This window comes from Copadichromis virginalis, linkage group LG5 (genome assembly GCF_057382275.1).
Source record: "Copadichromis virginalis isolate Kocher_CV1m ecotype Utaka linkage group LG5, C_Virginalis_male_GT1.1, whole genome shotgun sequence".
Classification (NCBI taxonomy): domain Eukaryota; kingdom Metazoa; phylum Chordata; class Actinopteri; order Cichliformes; family Cichlidae; genus Copadichromis; species Copadichromis virginalis.
Genome location: NC_140622.1, coordinates 19,864,480 through 19,887,201, shown reverse-complemented (window position 1 = coordinate 19,887,201; position 22,722 = coordinate 19,864,480). Strand labels below are relative to the sequence as shown.

At 40.4% G+C, this 22,722-nt stretch overlaps 1 protein-coding gene across 4 annotated transcripts in view; it reads left to right on the top strand.

Moving 5' to 3' along the window:
- Window positions 1–21,615, top strand: part of scn8ab (sodium channel, voltage gated, type VIII, alpha subunit b) — a 45,546-nt gene extending 23,931 nt beyond the window's left edge. For 3 of the 4 annotated variants that reach the window (XM_085456522.1, XM_085456519.1, XM_085456520.1), the window contains 16 exons: window positions 91–223; window positions 528–766; window positions 1,587–1,760; window positions 1,974–2,330; window positions 3,875–4,048; window positions 4,176–4,472; window positions 5,676–5,793; window positions 5,939–6,093; window positions 6,605–6,778; window positions 11,801–11,923; window positions 13,739–14,023; window positions 14,102–14,155; window positions 14,248–14,385; window positions 14,607–14,711; window positions 14,814–15,084; window positions 16,076–21,615. In XM_085456522.1, the coding sequence (XP_085312648.1) occupies window positions 91–223; window positions 528–766; window positions 1,587–1,760; window positions 1,974–2,330; window positions 3,875–4,048; window positions 4,176–4,472; window positions 5,676–5,793; window positions 5,939–6,093; window positions 6,605–6,778; window positions 11,801–11,923; window positions 13,739–14,023; window positions 14,102–14,155; window positions 14,248–14,385; window positions 14,607–14,711; window positions 14,814–15,084; window positions 16,076–17,241 (3,963 nt within the window). In that variant the 3' untranslated portion in view covers window positions 17,242–21,615. The remainder of the gene's footprint in view (window positions 1–90; window positions 224–527; window positions 767–1,586; window positions 1,761–1,973; window positions 2,331–3,874; window positions 4,049–4,175; window positions 4,473–5,675; window positions 5,794–5,938; window positions 6,094–6,604; window positions 6,779–11,800; window positions 11,924–13,738; window positions 14,024–14,101; window positions 14,156–14,247; window positions 14,386–14,606; window positions 14,712–14,813; window positions 15,085–16,075) is intronic. The other variant, XM_085456521.1, reaches the window with a different exon arrangement.
- Window positions 21,616–22,722: the final 1,107 nt, after the last annotated feature.

The window sequence follows — 22,722 nt, the reverse complement described above, 5'->3', positions numbered from 1 at the left end:
AATTGAATTTAGATAGCTGTGGAGCACAAGGTTGAATGTCTGTTTAGATTCATGTAATGACCGTGACATCATGTCTTTCTCTGAGTACAGACTACAGACGTTGAGATTAAGAAGAAGCACTCTGGCTCTCTCATGGTGTCTGTGGATCAGCTCAACTCCTCCTTTAAAGGGAAGGACCGTGCCAACAGTCAAATGAGTGTAGTCACCAACACTCTGATAGAGGGTACAGAGAGTTTATATGTTTCTCTTGTTCTTTCTAATCCTGTGCCGTTAATTGTCAGATTAGCTCTTAGTGCTAAAATACGTTGAGGACATGAAAATGCACAAGTAAAAACAACATCAGTTTTCCTCGGTATCAACTAAGTGACAGCTGTTGTTGCAACTTGTTAGTATATGCCCATAAGTTGCATGTAATTATCACATAAGTGAGGTGTTCAGGAGTCTAGATGTTACAGCACATAATGTCACTTAAATAACTAAATGTTAAACATTTCACGTCCCCCCTTTTCTTCCATCTCTTTGTGCAGAATTGGAGGAGTCTCAAAGAAAGTGTCCTCCCTGCTGGTACAAGTTTGCTAACGTCTTTCTCATCTGGGAATGCTGTCCCATGTGGCTAAAACTCAAGCACATAGTCTACTTGATTGTCATGGACCCCTTTGTTGACCTGGCCATCACCATCTGTATTGTTCTCAACACCCTTTTCATGGCCATGGAGCACTACCCAATGACTCCACATTTTGAAGAAGTCCTGTCTGTTGGAAACCTGGTAAGAAGCTGCAGTCAGTCTTTATTTAGTCTTTTTTCTTACTGTTTCCATTCCTTTTTGTTGTTGTTTTATGACTGCATGCTCAGTATGTCTCTCAGGAGGTACAGAAATGTCGTAGGTGTATTGTGTGCCTCAATTACCTCAAGCCAACTCATCAAAGCTTCATTTGATATGTGCACTTAAGAATATATACACATACCGTATACAGGAATCTGATGGGGTCTCATTAAAGATTTAGTACCATTTTAATGTAGCCAACTAGGCTTGCCTGCCAAACTTTTATTACGTCCACTCACTCTTCATCCGTTGCATCTTGCTTCCTTCAAGTCTGCTGAACCCTTAACTTGCTCTCAGCTGCTTCCATACAGACATAAGCCTGTTCAACACTGATTTGACCAAGTATATAACAAGATCTGTCGCAGGCATTCTGGTTTGTCTGTACTCTGTCTGTGCTACCAGATATCACTGTCGCACAGCTGTCTGAGGGCAGAAATACTGGCACAGTGTCAGATATTAAGACAGGAAATGAGGTCATAGGCATTGGCATGCAGTCCAGGAACTGAACTCAGAGGAATCTGCGCAGTATGATGGATGGTGCAGTGTGAATCACTGGGTGTTCTCTGCAGCACTAACAGGACATAGCAGAAGGACAATACAAAGCAACGAGTAATATAGTTAATTACGAATTCTGCTGAAACATATCCTTGTTAATTTTTTAACAAGAAATGCTTCAAATGCAATCTAAGCATGCCTCTTTATCCTGTTTCCCGAGGAAACATATTAACATATTCTTCATGTTTTTCTCTGTGTGGGTCTTTAGGTTTTCACTGGCATCTTTGCTGGGGAGATGTTTGCCAAGCTAATTGCCATGGATCCCTACTATTACTTCCAGGAAGGCTGGAACTGCTTCGATGGCTTCATTGTGACTCTGAGTTTAGTCGAGCTGGGACTGGCTGATGTGGAAGGCCTGTCAGTGCTCAGGTCTTTCCGATTGGTACGTGGAAAATAAGAGACATTTGATTTGACCTTTTGTGGCCTTAATATACAAGCTAGTATGAGGTAAAATTTGTGCAGCTCTCTTTCTTACTGATCATCAGATCAAGGCTGACGTTAAGCCTGGCTTCTGTAGATATTACATCAGGTTGTGTTTTGTAGATATGAAAAACTATAATTAACCCTGTTTGTTTGTTTTGTGCTTCTCTTGTAGTTGAGAGTGTTTAAATTGGCCAAATCATGGCCAACACTCAACATGCTGATCAAGATCATTGGCAACTCAGTGGGAGCTCTGGGTAATCTAACCCTGGTGTTGGCCATCATTGTCTTCATCTTTGCCGTGGTGGGAATGCAGCTATTTGGCAAAAGCTACAAGGACTGTGTGTGTAAGATTGCAGAAAGCTGCGAGCTGCCACGCTGGCACATGCACGACTTCTTCCACTCCTTCCTAATTGTGTTCAGAGTGTTGTGTGGGGAATGGATTGAGACCATGTGGGACTGTATGGAGGTGGCAGGACAGACAATGTGTCTAACGGTCTTCATGATGGTCATGGTGATTGGTAACCTAGTGGTAAGCAAAGACAGACATTACATAGTGTACAGGCTCCTGAATTATAGTAATCCATTGAAGTTTAATAGATACATTGCTGTGAAAAAGTATTTGCAGTTTTCATGATTTCTTTGTTTTTTGCATATTTGTCACACTTACAATTTCCAGATTATCTAACAATATTAGACAAAGATAGTATATACAAAATGGTGTTTTTATCATGATTTCATTTATTAAAGAAAATAATATCCAAACCTACCTGCCCCTTGTCTAAAAAAGTAATTACTCTCCTTGTCAAAACACAGTTTTTGGAAAGCTGAGTTACAGCCAACCCAGACCAGTTAAATCAAGAAATCACTTAAATAGAAGTTGTCTGACAAAGTGAAGTAGGCTAAAAGATCTCAGAAAGCAACACATCATGCCGCAGTCTAAAGAAATAGCTGAGAAACAAAGTCACTGACATCTATCAGTCAGGAAAGTGTTACAAAGCCATTTCTAAGGCTTTGGGAACTCCAGTTGACCACAGCGAGAGACATTATCCATAAACAGAGACAACTTGGAACAGTGGTGAACTTTCCCAGGAGTCATCCAGGACGTCACAGAAGAACCCAGAACAATATCTAAAGAACTGCAGACCTCAGTTGTCTCAGTTAAGGTCAGAGTTCATGATCAACAATAAGAAACACACTGGGCAAAAATTGCATTGACACAGTTCCAAGGAGAAAACCACTGCTGACCAAAATGAACCTCAAATTCTCGTCTCAAATTTGCCTAAAAACATCTTGATGATCCCAAAGACTTTTGGAAAAATATTCTGCGGCCGATGAGACAAAACCTGAACTTTTCGGAAGGTTCAAGTGCTGTTCCATCTGATGTAAAACTGACACAATATTTCATAAAAAGAACATCATACCAACAGTCAAACATGGTGGCGGTAGTGTGATGGTTTGGGACTGTTTTGCTGCTTCATGGTGATTTTCCGTAAGTGATGGAACCATGAATTCTGTTTTCTTCGAGAAAATCCTGACGGAGAATGTCTGCCTATCAGCTTGTGCCATCAAGTACAAGTACACTTAAGAAGCAAGACAATTATCCAAAGTACACCAGAAAGTCCACCTCATTTTGGAGTGCCTAGTCAAAGTCAGGAGTTAAATCTCATTGTGATGCCTTAGCACGATCTTAAACAGGCTGGTTTAACAGGATTTTCAGAAACCCTCCAGTCTGGCTAAATTTAAAGAAAAGATGTGAAATGTGAAAGCCTCATTGTCAGTCACAAATGCTCCATTGCAGTTCTTACCACCAACTACGGTACAATCAGTTGTTAGCCTTAGGTGGCAATAGCTTTTTCACATCAACTTTTTCCTTAAATAAAATCAGTTTTTATTTAAAAAATGCATTTTGTGTTTACTCTGGGGTTTTTTTAAATTGAAATTTCTATGATGATCAGAAACACGTGTGAAAAATATGCAAAAAAAAAAGAGAAATCCAAAGGTGGCAAATGTTTTTTTCCAGCGCTGTATATTGTGAGTGCTAAAATGAGAGCTTCTGTCTATTTTCCCTTTGAGGTGCTGAACCTGTTTCTGGCCCTGCTGCTGAGCTCATTCAGTGCAGACAACCTTGCTGCCACCGATGATGATGGTGAGCCCAACAACCTCCAGCTCGCGGTTGCTCGCATTAAGCTGGGGATTGCCTGGTTCAAGGCAAACATGCGGGTTTTTGTAGCCACAATGCTAAAGAAGGTACCATATAATTTAACATTTATACACCTCCTTGTTTAAATAACATTGTTTTGTGTCAGACTCCTATTTGATGGCAGTTTGTTTTGTAATAGCGATTTTTCATTGGTTGTTTTATCACTATGACAAGCAGCCTGTCGAAGACGAACAGAAGCCTTTGGATGAAATGTATGAGAAGAAGCTCAACTGCATTGCAAATCACACAGTGGATATCAATCGAGGACTGGACTATGCTAAAAATGGCAATGGGACCACCAGCGGAATTGGGAGCAGCGTGGGAAAGTACATGATTGATGACGACTACATGTCCTTCATCCACAACCCAAACCTCACTGTCTGCGTTCCAATCGCTGTTGGCGAGTCTGACTTTGAAAACCTTAATACTGAAGATTTCAGCAGTGAATCCGATGTGGAAAACAGCAAAGATGTGAGTATCATCTGCCCTTGCTTTGCAGGTAGTTTTAGTAAATTATTGTTTTGATGTCAGAGGTGATGAGGTTGCTAAATATAACATGGTAGGAAGCAATGCAATAGTGCAGTAAACAGAATAAAGTTGAGTATATCGTGCAATATGCAGTAAGTGGAACTCATCTGAGTTGCCACACTGGAGAGACTTAGTTTAACTGACATTTAAGAACATCCATTTAGACAGGAGCGCTGTAACACTGAGCCTGAGTGCTGACCCTGCAGACAGCCAAGAACAGCAGGCAGACAACAGACTGCCCTGGTGAGATGACAGAGAAGCAGAGTCACAGTCTACTGTACAGTATAAATGGAGGAGAAGGATAGCCAGACCCAAAGTGTGTGGAGAAGTCTGATGGGTGGGTCACCTTGACCTAGTTTGTTGTAGGAAGAAAGGAGATAATGCAGCTGAATCACTACTGTACCTGCATCAGGTTTATATTCTACTGAGCTTCCTCAACCACAAAAATCTACCCAGCGCTGCAGCTGGCCAGAGGGCACGCTGCAGCGCGAAAGCCAGTCAGAAAAGCATGATGGCTATTTTGTAAAAAGAATTTTTAAAAAATGGTGGAAACAGGGGAAGAAGGGGTGAATGTTGATGTGCATTCACTCTTCAGTGAACTGAACTGTCCTGAGTGTTTGTGAGTGTTTTTGTCGAGTTAACAGTAAACGACTAATATCAAACGTGTATCTAAAGTATTAAATGAATCGTGCGATTAAAACACACATTACCTTACATCCTCTTTTCCCTCACAACACAGATAAATCCCCCGATTCTTTCAAATGTGTGCCAGTGCAATCCCTCCATTGTGTTTTGTGAGGTTTTGTTTTTTTTCTACTTAGGTTCTGTTTTGAGTGTTTGCTGTTTGCTGGTGTTTTCAATGCATTTGACCTCTCAGGGCCACCGTATAATGACTATTATTAACAATTCAAAGAATTACTGATTATCTCTAGTGACTAACATGACTTTTAATAACTGCGCTACATGGCTGTAACGTGTATACCTCCATTTATAAATCATGTCATGCATATAAACCCAAAGGATGCATTAATGTAATGGCTTCACTGGCACTGTGCCTTATACATATTGTACGCTTTCAGCATCTCACTGCTGAACCTATAACATTCAGAGAGAAACTAAGAGGTTGAACTGATCTCTTTGTCCTAGCTGGATGACACCAGCTCGTCTGAGGGCAGCACAATAGACATCAAGCCTGATGTGGAGGAGGTGGCAGTGGTGGAGGTTGTGGAGGAGTATCTTGACCCAGAAGCCTGCTGGACAGATGGTAAGTGGTGATTAATTTTTAACTTTTTGGTTAGTAATAACAACAAGCCCACACAATATGTTATCGGTGTACTGTGTTAATGACAGCTTATTCACAGTTCAATCCATGATGTATATCAACAGTCGTGTTTTCATTTGGCATGCAGAGTGTGTGGCCAAATATAAGTGCTGTGATGTTCCCATTACTCACGGGTGGGGGAAATACTGGTGGTTCCTGAGGAAGACCTGCTACCTGATAGTGGAACACAACTGGTTTGAAACCCTGATCATCTTCATGATCCTGCTCAGCAGTGGGGCCCTGGTAAGAACACACACACACACACACACACACACACACACACACACACACACACACACACACACACACACACACACACACACACACACACACACACTTAGTTCTGAGGATGTGAGCAAGCATCATCTTCTGCTTTTCTTCTGCAACTGCTCTTGATATTATTGCCGATAATGGACAGCAAAGTGCTGTAATGCACCAAGCTTTCAACCAGGAGTTTCTAGCTTAGGCTTGCAGCTTTATCCAGGTGGGAGGTAAAGACAAACACTTATATGTGGAATAATGGAAACAGGGAATGAAGGGAACCATGACCCTAGTCTGATAGGGTTATGTTTATCAGTTATTTTTCTGCATGGTGTAAACAACTTATTGTCAACAACAAATGAACACAGCATGTCATCCAGCAAATTCTAACCCAGGTGATTTAGAAGAGTGAAAAGACCTTCATACTGATAATAACACTGGTTGTTTCATGCCATGCATATTGTCTGTGTGATGTTTCTGTTCTGCTCTTCAGGCCTTTGAGGACGTGTACATAGAACAGAGGAAGACAGTCCGTATCATCCTGGAGTATGCGGATCGTGTTTTCACCTACATCTTCATCCTGGAGATGTTGCTGAAATGGGTGGCTTATGGCTTTGTCAAGTACTTTACAAATGCCTGGTGCTGGTTGGACTTCTTCATTGTTGATGTAAGTACATTTGTATGTGGCTTGGTTACATACTGGCCACATGATGATAGTTTAAGATTGCAACATCTACAGATTTGAGAGTTTAAAGTCAGTGAGTCATTTGTCACACAGAAAAGATGCTCTATTGGGGAAACACGTATGTTTGTTTTTTGTTTCTACCAAATGGGCGAATGTCTCAAAAAACATGGTTTTATTGCTTCAGCCAAAAACTAGAGAGATAACAGTTCCTGCACTGCTGAGTCACAGACCTCTTTATCTAGTCAGCAGTGTCTACAAACACCAGGGACCACAGAAACGCATCTGCACATTGCTCCATGCTTCTGTCATGAAGCCTGGAGATTTTGCTTAGTTTCAGTAGCACAATGGCCTCTCTGTCCTGAATGTTCAATCTGGCCTGCTGAGGCATTCAGTGTTTCCCTCTCTTGACAGCTACTGTAATTCATATGTGGTTTATCCTTTTCTCTCATTTGTGTGTGATCTGTTTCTCACGTGAATTCTTTCCTGCATCTATATTTTAAAAAATGATGTCATAGCTAGTGGGCAGCACGGTGGCACGGTGGTTAGCACTGTTGCCTCACAGCAAGAAGGTCCTGAGTTCAATTCCACCATCAGGCCGGGGTCGTTCTGTGTGGAGTTTGCATGTTCTCCCCGTGTTTGCATGGGTTCTCTCCGGGTACTCCGGCTTCCTCCCACCATCCAAAGACATGCAGCTTGTGGGGATAGGTTAATTGGATAATCCAAATTGCCACTAGGCGTGAATGTGCGAGTGAATGTGAGTGTGAATGGTTGTCTGTCCCTATGTGTTAGCCCTGCAACAGACTGGCGACCTGTCCAGGGTGTACCCCGCCTTTCGCCCTATGACAGCTGGGATAGGCTCCAGCGCCCCCCGCGACCCTGAAAAGGATAAGCGGAAGCGAATGGATGGATGGATGTCATAGCTAGTGAAATATCTGGTGCTTCTCAGGAAGTGACACTTTTTATAGCACTTTACTTCGTTATTTTACGGTTTTGAGGAAAAGAATAATTTGGAAATTTGAGAATTAAAGTGATTGATCACTGAATGTGATGGCATACATTCAATGATATTTTATGGACAGTTTATTTTATTAGTTGATCATTTCAGTCCCTGACATTGACCTTTCCAAATCCAAATGATTTTTTCCTCAAAATGTGTAATTTAATTCAATTTTATATATTTAGCAATAAATTTATATTTTTTGTCTTGTCATAATATTGATTTCTATATATATATATATGTATATATGTGTGTTTTTTTTTATTATGTCCTATGTTGTGCTAAGTCATTCATTTATTTTATTTGTCCTTTGACCACCAATTTATCTTCACCCTTAATTGTGAAGTGCCAGTCTGTCTATGTTAACCTCGACATATACATATAAACAAGCATTTAGTTATGTTTAATAGGAATGTAGTATTGTATGTTGTATTCCTGATGGGGGTCAGAAATTGTAAGTATGTTTACCCTGCACACATACCATATGTGTGCATTTTTTTATGATTATTTGTGTATATCATGTATTTTCAGTTACTGTCTGATTGTCTTTTACAATATGTAACGTCACAATAGTTTGTTGAGAACAAAGAACATAGGAGTAGTCAGGTTGCTTCACAAACATCTGCCTTTGTTTTTAACAAACATCCTCAGTTATCAAGATTACGATTGGAATCTGGCCACTAACTTTCAGTGATCATGTTGAAAAGATCAGGTGGTCAAAGAATCATTTGAATATAGCAGTAGAAGATGTTAACGTTTGGAGAAACTGACCAAATGACACTGCTGCCCACAAGAAGGACAAAAGAAGGACAAAGAATAAGTGTGTGAGTCTTCACACGGCCACTTCAATAGTTATTCTTAATTAGCATTATGTTCAATCCCCTTTTATCTTCAGATCTCCTTTAATTCTTTGTGGCACAGATGCAACAAGGTGCCAGAAACATTCCTCTGAGATTTTGGTTCATGCCGAGTCGACATGACTGCATCACACAGTTGCTGCAGGTTTACTGGAATCTCCACATCACCTTCTAGAAAGGTGTGAAGGTGCTCTGGACTGAATCTGCTAACTGTGAAGGTCATTTGATTTCAGTGACCTCATCGTTAAGATACCAGAAACCAGTGGTATGTTCTCCTACTGGAAGGAGCCATCAGCAGATGGTCACTGTGGTCATAAAGAAATAAACATGGTCAACAAGACCCCAGAGGAAAATGTCTCCCACACATTATACCAGCAACACCGTGAACCATTGATGAGACAGGATGAACCCATGTTGTTTATGCCAAAATCTGACCCTACCATCCAAATGTTGCAGCAGAAATCAAGACTCATCAGAACACACAGCATTTTTCTTCTGTTGTCCAGTTTTGGTGAGCCTGTGCAAATTGTAGCCTCAGATTCTTGTTCTTAGTTAAAAGGAGTGCAGAAGACCACACCCAGTGCTGCTGAAGCACATCTGCTTCAGAGGTAGATGTGTTGTGCATTTAGAGATGCTCTTCTGTGTACCTTTGTTGTAAAGAGTGTTTATTTGAGTCAATATGCTTTCCTGTCAGCTTAAAGCAGACTGGCCATTCTCCCCTGACCTCTGGCATCAACAAGGCATTTTTAGCCAGAGAACTGCCGCTCAGTGGATATTTTTTTTCTTTTTCAGACCATCCTCTGTCAACCCTGGAGATGGTCATGTGGGAAAATTCCAGTAGCTCAGCAGTTTTTGAAACACACAGACCAACTGTTCTGGCATCAACAATCACACTGCGTTCAAAGTAATTTAAATCAGTTTGAAATCGAGCAGGTCATCTTGGCCATGTTTACATGTGCTGAGCTGCTGTCGTGTGGTTGGCTGATTAGTTAATGAGCAGTTGAACAGGTGAACCAAATGAAGTGGTCAGTGAGTGCATACACAACATTTGTGAGACTTATAATACAATGTTATGCAGAAGATGTTAATATCACTACAGGACTGAGATATAAATTCACTTCCATAGAAAGCCCTTTAAATGTAAATCAAAACAATATGCAGTTACTTGGCTGTATATAACAACAATCAATATAAAACAACCAAATGTTAAAACTGAGAAATGATATTGTCGCTTTAAATGATATGTCAGCAAATCATTTAAAAAGGGTTTAGATATCTATATTACAAATGTGTAGCATCTTTCTTTTATTTGTCTCTGTAGGTGCTTAGAAACGTCACAGTTAGAGCCTCCTTTGTTAAATATTGGCATTTATAGTGCTTCAAATAGTATCAGTTGTTTTCAGATCTGGACTTTTAAGCAGTTTTGCATTGTCTGGTTAAGTAAGGTCTTCTCTATGAAAGATATAAATAAGGACAATTTTTGTCAAACATTTCCCATTAATGAGCAAGTGATTTTTATGTGCATTAACTTTGTAATGAAGCTTGCAAAATCAAGGGTTATCTTCCAATTTACACACAGTGTAAAAACTTCAGCAAAGGTTTGAGCTATAACTTTAGAAAGTGTTGTGCCAAAAGCAAAAGAAATCAGTTTAGACTTGAGAAAAAGAATTGCTTCTGCTCACAAAGCAGGAAGTTTATCACAGAGTTCCTGAGTGTCAAGAACTGGAGCAAGAAGTGTGATCGAGAAATTCAAATAGAGCAACACAGTACAGAACAAGCCTGGCAGAGGCAGAAAGCGAAAGATTTCAAAGAGCGTGGAAAGAAAACTAGTGAGAGATGTGTCTGCAGAGCCCAGGACAACTGCAGAGGGGTAGGGTAACCCTACACCTGCAAACCAGACTGAAACAAGCTAAGGTGAAGATCAGAAGAAAGTAGAGATTTTTAGCCACAGATATGCTGCTTATAGTTGGAGAAAGAAGGGGAAGGCATACAAGCCAAAATGACACCATCCCTACAGCGAAACATGGTGGTGGGAGCATTAAGCTATGGGGATGCTTCAGTCCATCTGGAACTGGAAATCTCATCAAGGTGGAAGGAATGAAGAAGAAAGAAGGATATGTGACGATTTTAAATGAAAACCTCAAGCAGTCGGTAGCAAAACTGTCCTTACTTTTTTACAATTTTCATGTAGGCTAAGTACAGATTTTCTAAATGTGTGAGTTGGATCCTCTCTTCCCAACAATTATAGTAAGGGGTCTGTCCTATGGGTCATGATGGACGACAAAAGTGTTCAATTATTCAAGTTACATGGTGGATTTTTTTTTTTTTTTTGCGTAACCCTGAAATATGAAGACATCGCAATATAGTCTGATAACTTAATCCAGATTTTTTTAATGCAGCCCTCTGTCCTAACACTGACCTGTCCTCTCTCTCACAGCAGGTTCCTATAACTGTGTCTCTCTTTAAGTTAAGAGAGACGTTGTGCAGCTATCGAGAGGGACTGAGGGGTCGGTGTTTGGGGGTCCAGGGTAAGGTTGATGTGCTGTGGTGGGACTCCTACTTTCACAGGCTTTTCCTCTCTTCTAACCCTGAAAGTTGTCGTCAGCTTCTGCGTTTTCTCTCCCTTCTTTAAGTACAATGCCCTCTGATGTGGAAACTGTACTGTTTTGTATCGTGTACTGTGTGTATATTATTGTGTCACATTGATTTAGTGTTTGTGAACTCATTTCTCCTCTAATTTTTCCCTTTGTTTGACTCTCTTCTCTTCCTCTCACTGTGTCAACCACAAGTTTCTTTCCAGGTGTGCTCACTGTGCTGTTAAGCTGGTTATCACGCTAGACTGGCTTGCCAAACTAAACCAAACTCAAACATAAGCAAACACATTTTTTTTAAAAAGAAAAGGAAAAAAAGAAGTCCGGCTACGCTTTATTGACCGTTGTTTATTGTAATAACTCCTGTTTAACCGTTATGCTATATAGATACATATACTTACACATATATAACCTATATATGTACTTATATATATCTGTATATAACCATTCAGCCATCCTTACACTTTAGAGTCCACCTTTCTCTCTATTTCCCCTCTAACTTTGTGGGTCCTCTCTTCCTTTGCCTCTGTCTTTCCCTCTTCTGTCCCTATCTGTGTAGGTGTCTATAGTCACCCTTATAGCTAATGCGTTGGGCTACTCCGATCTAGGCCCGATTAAATCACTCAGGACACTGAGGGCCTTGAGACCCCTCAGGGCCCTGTCACGTTTTGAAGGGATGAGGGTAAGACCCAAGATACCAGGCAGCTGGTCCTTTTGCATGCCGAATAAATAAGAAGTATCAGCGCATGCTAGAGATGGCAGAATAGATTTTAAATATCTCTGAGGGGACTTTTCTTTTTTTAAAGATGACTCCTTGGATTAGTGAGAAGCTTTTTGCATGGACGCAGATCATCTCAGATGGTCATCATACATCTGATTTGATTAATCATGTTTCATTTCATATATAATAAATTTAGCATTATTTTAAAGCATTTAGCAGTGACTCCAAATATTAACAAAATTAAACTCTGTCCAATGCTTTATTTAAAAAAGTAGACTGCACTCCAATTTTTTGTTTGAGTGATTCAGCACGCTACAATAAAAGCTCTGTTTAGTACCAGCTGAAGGAACAACTAGAGGTTGGTTTGAACTGTCAGGCAAAACAAATTCAAGCTGAGCCATGCAATAGGGTTATGACACAGACCCAAAATGCAGTCTGTTAAGTGCTACAGAGCCCCCAGCTCAAATGAACAGATATCCAAATTAGTAGTCAATCTTTGTGCATACTTCATTTACAAGGTGCACACAGTTAAGTCTGTCCTTAAGTGTGTGCACAGTTTCTACATCTATAGTTGTGATGTAACTCCAGAGTTTTAACTAATAAACAAACAAAACAGAATCTGGTTTAATCTGGTTATTTCATGTGATGGATTGCGTCAGCCTCTGGTTGTTGCTGGGCAAAAAAAAAACAACAAAAATTTTTATCGTGCCTAGGCTCAGCATCTTCTGGCTTTTGCTCTGGCTCAAGTGTCCTGTTATCTGATATTATCACAGTTTGGCTTTGGCATTGTCACACTGGAAGATCAACAAACTTCTGGTTGCATAACCCCTCCCCTGACATCCTTGCTCATCACTCCTCAGTGAATTTCATCACCATGATTTTCACGATCACCGTTTTGCAGTTATATTAAGTTATCGCATAGCTGCATTGTCTCTATATTACAACATTAGACAGAACACAAAATAACGCAAATAATTTTGACATTTGATGTTTGCCTATAGTTTTGGTTTATTTGGCTTTCTGTTTTCATGGCTTGGTGTTTGGAAATGCACATTCCTGTGTTTTCCTCCTAATTCTAACAGCTGTATATCATTCAGGACGGTAAAGTTATCTTTTATATTAACAGTTCATGCAATCATTACTTAATTGATTGAATTAATTTGTTGCATTGAGCAGCCACAGCTAACACAAATGTTCTCTTGACATACTGGAACACAAATAGTATACGAGTGTGTATGAATGCAATATACTTTTGATGGGAATAACAATATGCTGGGGCACAATACAAAAAAATCTGATAATGTGGATTAGAAGCTACAAAAGGATAACTTTATAATGATTTAGAACTAGTTGTAATGAGTTTTAGTTTAATATACCAAGCTGTCATAAAACAGTACTACGTCATTTAAATGCTGACAGTCAAAAGTGATGATTTATAAAATTTGTAATATCCCCTTTATTACCAAAACCTATAACACAAACTATTTTAAGCATGGCTCTCTGTTCAAAGTTGAAATAATCAGAGTTCTACACTGTTTTGACTTGTTGTGCATTGTATTGTGCCCTGTTGTTATACTCGCTTGTAGGTTATTGTGATTGGCATGAATTTTTACGAAGCAATCACATAACGCAACTTGAGTCTCTAAGGGAGGGAAAGAATGTGCATTTCTATGTAAGTGTGTGTTTCTGTGCAAAATGTTATAACATCTACAAGCAGGTGGTGTTTGATCGCTAACATACACTCTTGTCTGCTCCCCACCCCCCTGTTCTTTTTAGGTTGTAGTGAATGCCTTGGTGGGTGCAATTCCCTCAATCATGAATGTGTTGCTGGTGTGTCTCATCTTCTGGCTCATCTTCAGCATCATGGGTGTCAATCTGTTTGCTGGAAAGTATTACTATTGTTTCAATGAGACAGCTGAGGAGTATTTTCTACCGCATGAGGTGAACAACAAAACAGAGTGCCTCGCACTCATCAATGACAACTATACTGAAGTCAGATGGAAGAATGTCAAGATCAATTTTGACAACGTGGGCGCGGGATACCTGGCACTCCTACAAGTGGTGAGAAACTTTTTTTTTTGCTACTTCGCATTTGTACAATTTTTTTGTTTTCTCACACTGTGACTGCCACCATCGCAGGCAACATTCAAAGGCTGGATGGACATCATGTATGCGGCAATAGATTCTAGAAAGGTAAGCTTTTTCAGTTTACAAATAGTCTGACTTTCACATCAGCAGGACCTACAGTTTTTTTAATATGTTTTTTTGTTTATGGCAATTTGTAGGTGGAGGATCAGCCCATTTATGAGGACAACTTGTACATGTACATCTACTTTGTCATATTCATCATCTTTGGCTCATTCTTTACCCTAAACCTCTTCATTGGTGTCATCATTGATAACTTCAATCAACAAAAGAAAAAGATAAGATTGCTTTTCTTCATTTATCTCTCAAATATACACATTTTTACTTTCTCACCAGAGTTAGATGAAACAGTCAATTACACTATAATCAAGAAGACAGATGTATGTCCCAAAATGTCATTAAAATCTACACCGCTGACTTTGACTTTTTTTTAAAGTAGATCCTGCACTGGAAAATGTGGTCTTGCAGATTGTAACCAAATTGTTTTTTGTCCCTTTACTTTGGAGGTCAGGATATCTTCATGACAGAAGAGCAGAAGAAGTATTACAATGCAATGAAGAAACTAGGGTCCAAGAAACCACAGAAACCAATCCCCAGGCCCCAGGTAAATATTCTCCTCCCTTCTCCTCCACGCAAGTTACATTTCTAAAAATCATTAAGAAAATCACTCCAACATCCCTCTTCTGTCTTCTCGCTTTCTCCTCAGAACAAAATCCAGGGCATGGTGTTTGACTTTGTGACGCAGCAGGTGTTTGACATCTCCATCATGATACTCATCTGCCTCAACATGGTCACTATGATGGTGGAGACAGACAATCAGTCGGAGGAGACAGAGAACGTGCTTTACTGGGTCAACTTTGTCTTCATTGTTGTCTTCACTGGCGAGTTTTTACTGAAGCTCTTCGCACTACGTCACTATTACTTCACCAATGGCTGGAACATTTTCGATGTGGTTGTGGTCATCCTTTCAATTGTGGGCAAGTATTTAAAAAGGCTGTTTATGCATGAGGGGAAAAGTCAAAGCAGCTTTACTGGAAATGGCTCAAATAAGCCAATTTCATTCACGTACTGCAGATGCACACAGCTCAAACATGAGCCAGACTTTAAGCTAACCTGTGTGTGGTCTCCTGCAAACTCTGTTCAGGCAGCTCTCTTGCCTAAACCAAACTTTGTGTTTCTACCAGTTGTAATATATATGAATTAAAATATATGTAGCACTAATGTGCGCAACCTGTCAGAAGGTGAAATTTAAAATCTTTCTTTATATTTTGCTTTCAAGCAGCCAGACTTTCTTGGAATTTTTAAAGTGGTGCTGAGCAATAGCACTTTCTTGCTAGTAGCCTGTCACAAAAATCCATAATTTGGTTCCATTTCTTTAATCGAATCTATGAAAATATAACATAGTTTGACAGGGATAAAATTTTATTTTTGCACCAACAAAATAGCTAAAAGCTTGGCTTATCTCAGCATGGTGGGCAACTGTGCCGTTAAAAGATTTAAAGCCAATCTTATGGAAGGGAAACATTGAGAAAGGGCTGAGGTATGCCAAATTACTCAAGAACTGGACTGAAAATAAGCCTCAGGAAAGCTGCATAAGAGAGTTCAGGCTCAGTTAAAGAACACAGCTGGTGTAAAGAAATATTTCCCATTTTCCAAGTAAATATAAAGAAATATAAAGAAATCAGGGATTGCTGGACTTTTGCCCAGTATACATAAAATCAAATATAAAAAAAACTTCAGTTTCTTTCTTTCAAATGTCTTCAGTTCAAACGTTGCCATACAGTTTTTCCTGGCTTTTTGTTGTGATCCTCGTGCTGTATAAAAACAGATGGATTACTAACTAAGACCAACAAGTAATGAAGAATCAATGTTTCTTTTCCTGCTGTGTGGAATGGGGTAAAGCATTCAGTCGGCTTTTGTCTCAGCCTTAACTAACATGTGTTTGTTTTTCCTTCCTTTGAATTTCAGGAATGTTTCTGGCTGACCTGATTGAGAAATACTTTGTCTCACCAACACTGTTCAGGGTGATCCGTCTGGCTCGTATCGGCAGGATCCTGCGTCTCATCAAGGGGGCCAAAGGAATCAGAACTCTTCTGTTTGCCCTTATGATGTCACTTCCTGCCTTGTTCAATATTGGCCTCCTTCTTTTCCTGGTTATGTTCATTTTCTCCATCTTTGGAATGTCTAACTTTGGCTATGTGAAATACGGGGCTGGAATTGATGACATGTACAATTTTGAAACCTTTGGCAACAGCATGATCATCCTGTTTATGATTACCACGTCTGCGGGATGGGATGGCCTTCTGCTGCCTATTCTGAACTACCCTCCGGACTGTGACCCCTACTTGGAGAACTCTGGGACCCCTGTTACGGGAGACTGCGGCAACCCATCGGTGGGCATCTTCTTCTTTGTTATGTACATCATCATTTCTTTCCTGATTGTAGTCAACATGTATATTGCCATCATCCTGGAGAATTTCAGCGTGGCCACAGAGGAGAGTGCAGACCCACTCAGTGAGGATGACTTTGAGACCTTTTATGAAATTTGGGAGAAGTTTGACCCAGATGCCTCCCAGTTCATCACCTATGCCAAGCTTTCTGACTTTGCAGATGCACTCGAACACCCACTCCGCGTGCCCAAGCCTAATACCATTGAACTGATTGCAATGGACATGCCTATGGTGAGTGGAGACCGCATACACTGTCTGGACATCCTCTTTGCCTTCACCAAGCGTGTGCTGGGTGACAGCGGCGAGTTGGACATGTTGAGGCAACAAATGGAGGAGCGTTTCGTGGCTGCCAATCCTTCCAAGGTCTCTTATGAGCCTATCACCACCACTCTGAGACGCAAGCAGGAGGATGTGTCTGCCAGAATCATTCAAAGGGCCTACCGCTCCCATTTGGCCAGTCGGGGTTTTGTTTGTAAGCGCAAACCAGCCAATAACAAAGACGAGAATGGTGGTAACAATCAGGAACAAGAAAAGAAAGAGGGCACTCCCTCAACTGCCTCCCTGCCTTCTTATGACAGTGTAACCAAACCTGAGAAGGAGAAACAGGACGACAACAATGAGGGCAAAGGGGGAAGGAAAGAGAAAGGAAGAAACCAAAAAGACATCAGGGAATCCAAATGTTAGGCCACTGGATGTATATTCACAGTAATAACAAAAAGATGATACTAATGCGAGCGGAAACTCACCAACACAGTTGTACAGATTATTTCATTTGCAAGTCAGAAAAAAAAAGTCTTCAGTAATTTTGTTTACAGACTTCATTCTTATATTGATGCAGAGAGAAGCATCTTGGTCTGTTACAGCTTGAAGACTTGAACTTTAGTCAAACCAAACATAATCAGCATACTGTGCGACTCTGTATCTGGACTACTTAACAAAAAGTCAATCAAAACAGACTGCGTCCCATACCGCTCACGTATGACTGGTCTTACAGATAAGTTGAGCAAACTCTACACCAAGAGGTGAAATGGAAAAAACAACAACAAAAAAATCACGCGTCTGGATGCAAGGAATGGTTTTCTTATGGAAGACAGTACTGTGAAAGACAACAAGGATGCTGCTCGCTGCTGAAGAAACGCCTTCTTGCAGCAGCCACAGAGTGTTTCTGTGTCGTTTAATACAGAAATGTTTAAAGGAACAAATGGCACACTCACTCTATGAGCAAACAGAAGGTGAGTGAAAGACACAAATAACAGTGTGAACTACTTTTTTGTTTTATTGAGCTAGAAATTGTTTTCGTTTTGTTTTTTGAGCAGCGAAAATGCAAACAGAAGAAAAAAAAAGAACAATATCCAACAAGTTTGCCCATGTCAATCAACTCTTCTACTCATTTTATCTTTGTTATAATCCACATCGAAATCCTTTTTTTAACATGGGCTTTCACACCAAATTGAGTAAGTGTCTGTTTATTATGGAGTCAACTCGGGCCAAGGGCTTAACATTTACTCAGAAAGATTTCCAAACAAATAATAAGTGTGCTTGTTCAATGCATAGAAATGACTTGCATGATGGCATGTTTTGATCAGAAATCTTTGCATGAATTATCATAGTCCACAAGACACTAATACTCAGACCACGACGGTGGCTCGACTGTACGATCAAGACATGTTCGAAATTTGAAAGTTCAGAGTAATTTGTTCCACGAAGATAAGCGATGTGGGGAGGGGGGGGTTGATCAGCTTAAAATGGATCCAAATTTTAATCTCATTACTCAGCACATTTCAAATTACTGTTTAAACCTGTTGTCTCTATAGATGGAAGAATGATATATGTCGGGAAATGATAGCACCGTCAGTCCATCAGTGGGTGAAATAAAAAATAAATAAATAAGTAAATAGTTGCTGCTTTGGAGATTTTGAGTGTGTAAGATTTAGAGAGAGATATTTGTGTGTGTCATGGGACTGAAACGTTTGTTAATTTGGACAGAAATACAGTATTTTCAAGGGCACAGCACTTTGAAATGAAAAAAAAGAAGCTTATATTTATAATTTGTATGCACCTATGTAATGCTCCATACCATCTGCCTTTATTTTTGTGTAATCGGGCATTGTGGGTATCCTGCTGTCAGTGGTTTGTGGGGATTTCACAGGTTTGGCAAACTCCTTTCTATTTCTAATGTTTCTCTGTGGGTGGTTAGACCTTTTCTGATAGGGCTGACAAGAGTTTTGATCCTTGTTAGGTTAATTTATTTACACAAAATGTAAATGTATGTATCTTTTGTTGTTGTTGTTGTTGTTATTTTCTTTCAGGATATAATTTCCATGTCTTATTTTGTGCTTTTACTTTTAGAGAAACGATCTTGTGATGAGACATATTAGTAGTATCTTATTTTGTTGAGAAATGGGAAATAATGAATGGGTGATGAGAACATTGTGCGTGGAGAAGCCAAAGAGACCTGCCTTGTTATCCCTTGTTGCCCTTTGTCCATGGAGTGGGATTGGGTTAAGTATGCCCTGCCCAGTCTGTTTTCTCGCTGTCGTTATTAGACAGAGACCCTAGAAATGTATGCAATGCTTGAAAAATTCATCCCTTTTTCTCAGGAGATATTATAAATGTACTATTATGAGCTCTGCAACAAAATGCAAGTGAATGTGATGGGAGTATTTATGAAATCATGTTTTACTCTTTTGTTTTATGCCATGTTGATGGACGATGATCTCGGCTGGTTGTCGCGTTGCTGACAGCCGCCCGGTCAGGGGCCACTTTAGTGCTTCCTGCTTACGATGCTTAGAACTATAGGGCTAGAAGCATCTCGATGAAACGGCGTCATTGCGCTCGCTTGTAATGGTGACGTTTATATGAATAGTCATTATGGACTGCAGTCTGGTCTCAGTTAATTTCAGTAAACAAACTAATGTTCACCCTGATAGCAGCCAGATATAGGAAACACTGTGAGGAGATGTCATGAAAGTGAATTGGGACACGTTGGTTTGAGCAGCACTCTTAATTCCTTCTGAAGCAGAAGGGGATCAGTGGATCGGCCCAGATTTCAGTATTCACCAACAACAAGTGCTCCGAGCATCTCATTTGCCATGTTTTTCTCCCTATTGCTCTACTGCATAACAAATACCAAATAATCAGGCAGAGCACTGGATGCATCTTTACGGTGCTGTGAGCCTAGGCACCACACCAGAGCTTATGCACTTCCTGTCGTCCAGTGATGTCACTACCCGTTTATAAGCCGCTCCCAACCCCTCCTCATCCGTTTTCAAGTTCCATGGTCCAGTTGCTGCATGAAATCTCCAAAATCAGTGTGGGTGTTACCTTGAACCAAATAAAAAACGCTGAATGACAAACGTAAAAGCTACTGCCGTCCATTTTCTCCGAGACCTCCACGAATACGAGATTGACAGGAAGAAAGAGGGAAAATAAAAAATCAATACACATACATCCATTTGGGGAAAAAAAGAAATAAAATTCAGGCTTCGTTCTATAGGGCACAAACTGCAAAAGCTAAGACTGGACTTTTTAAGAGGCTATAAATAATGTATTATATTATTTTAACAGCATGTGTAGTTTTTTTGTAAATACAGGATTACTTAAAAAAAGAAAAACTACAGCTATTAATCTAACACTAAATATTAATAACCATAAATAGAATGGCTTCCAGCTGACACCCCTTGTCACACTTGTTAGGCTGTGACGCATTTGTTAGATGGAATAGGTTTTTTCTTTCTTTCGTTCTTTTTTGATTCACATTTCACAAAAAAGAGGGAAGTAAGCTAATCTATATTTAAAAAAAACTGATTGTAATAAAAACTGTATAAATTCATATGTGCATATACAGAGCTATATTACATATATATTATATATATATTCTACCATTATATATATATATAGTATATATACATTAGAACAGTGTCTGTAACTCAACTCTCCTGTCCACTCCTTGCATTGAGGTGAAACCAGAGCCCCAGAGTGTAACTGATCATGCTTCTTTCTTTGTGTGGTATGTTCAGAGAAATAACCAAAACTCTGGCCTGCCCAGGACTTGTGCATACTGGGTACCAGCGTACAATGCATGGTGTTGTACTGGCTGCTTGCTGAGAAATGTGGAGCCTGCCTTGGTTAGAGGATTGCACTACCAGCATACCCTTTTGTATATGTGACGATGTCTTGCCCCTACTTTCCTATATTGTAGACACAAGGTTAAACGGATTCACACACACGCACACTAACACCCTCGCACATGCGCACACAAACACGCACACTCACACACACACACACACTCACAGCCTTTTTGCAGGCGACTGCTGGTTAACCCGTGTGCCCCGACTACGAGCCACAGCTCACTCTGTGTGACGATTTCTTTTGCTTGTTGCAGCTCTAACCCTCCATGTTTCCCGTTAACACACTGCTGTAGTTTTGGAGCTCACCTTTAATTTCGCTGTCACTTTCAATATGATATAATAATAATGATTTTAAGGGTTAGTTGTCTTAACTGTCTGTGTGTTTGTTTATGGTGCAATATCTCTTAACGGCACGTGCCTTTTTAGCTTTCTATTTAGTCTGTCGATAAATCAGCAATGAGAATCTCAACACCCATCGAAGTGAATCAAAATGGAGCACGATAGACGCAATGTATTGAGTTCGTAAATAACCTGAACTGAAAAACTCACCACCTAGATTAGACTGTCTGGACTAACATCTTGTAGAGTCATGTAGTAGAAGTGCTCTCTGTGTGTTCTGTTTACTGGCTCTCGGGCTAGCAAAAGAACAGCTTGCCTTTTGTTTTACACTACAGCTCATTTCCTAATGTTGGTTTACCAAATGGTATATGAGGCCATTCTTTTGTAGCATGACTGAGATACATTTCTTTTCTTTGAAACTACTTTAACTGAAAAAACCCTTTTGACTGTCATTGTCTTTTGCCACTAATACAGTCAGAAAGATAACACGTGTCGCACAACCACATTGGAAGTTAAATGAGAATCAGTGAAAGAATGTCTTCATTTGAGCACGAATCTATTTCCAAACAATAAAGCAGCCTTCCAGTTATTCCTCTGGCTGGTGTCATTTTTGGTTCTACAATGCATGGTTCTCATACAAAGTCGGACGATGTATCGCTGCATCATAATCTGTGTTACCTATTTAAGAAAATTACTGACACTTTAAAGAAGGTAATTTTGTTTGTTGCTGATGATCACAAAAATTGCAAGGCAGGGAATGTGTGCAGGTTGCAGTATACAGGGAGGGACAGAGACTACATTAAAGAACTCTGTAGTTTGTGTAGTTGTGAGAACGAGAACACAGCCTTCCTGCAGGAGTACGCATATGACATCGTTTCTGTTTGTGTTACCTGAATGCGACTCTTTGATCTGCCGTGTTTTGGGTGTGTCACGGTGAAACTGTAGTAAGATGGCAGGTGTGTGCTTGCATGTGCCCCCCCCCGCGCCCTCCTCCTCCGTGTGTGTAAGGTGGTGCACTGAGTGAGGCAGGCGGGTGGTGGGGCGGGGAGGAGAGAGACAGCACTGCAGTGCAGATAGATGAATGCAGTGGCCTGGGCTGAGTCAGCAGCATGTTCCCAGCAGGCTCAGACTGTACAACTCGCTGCGTAGCGCCTCCTTGCCCACAGCAAGCAAAGCAGAGGGATCTACTTCAAGAAGACGAGGAGCACATGAGAACAGTGAACATATGCACACGCGAGTGAAAAGCAAGTCGGCCGCCGAGGATGGAAGCGTCACCTTCTGCCACACATGCTGCAACTGTCTGAATCGTGCATCTTGCAGACCACTGCTACTGCCATTTTAATAACAGAGTGTGCGAAGCTTATTTCCACACTGTTTCTCTAAATGTGTTGCTTCCCTCTGTAGATGTTGTAAAATAACCCATTATAATACTGTACAGTGCAGAGATTTTGTTTCATTTCTTCTCTTTAGGTTTCTGTCCTTGCATCCTAATGTATAGAAGTGCATCGCTGCAGAGGTAGGACGTGGATTAAGTAGAACATTGGTCTGATCTGTCAGGTTGTGTGTTGTGGGAACAGATTTATGAAGGAGAGAGGGAGGCTGTGAGTGTCTGTAAGGGGTTGCACGGAAAGGGATTCAGCTGTAATCTGCAATATCTCCTTCACCAAATGTGGGCGAAGACTTCTTTTTCATATAA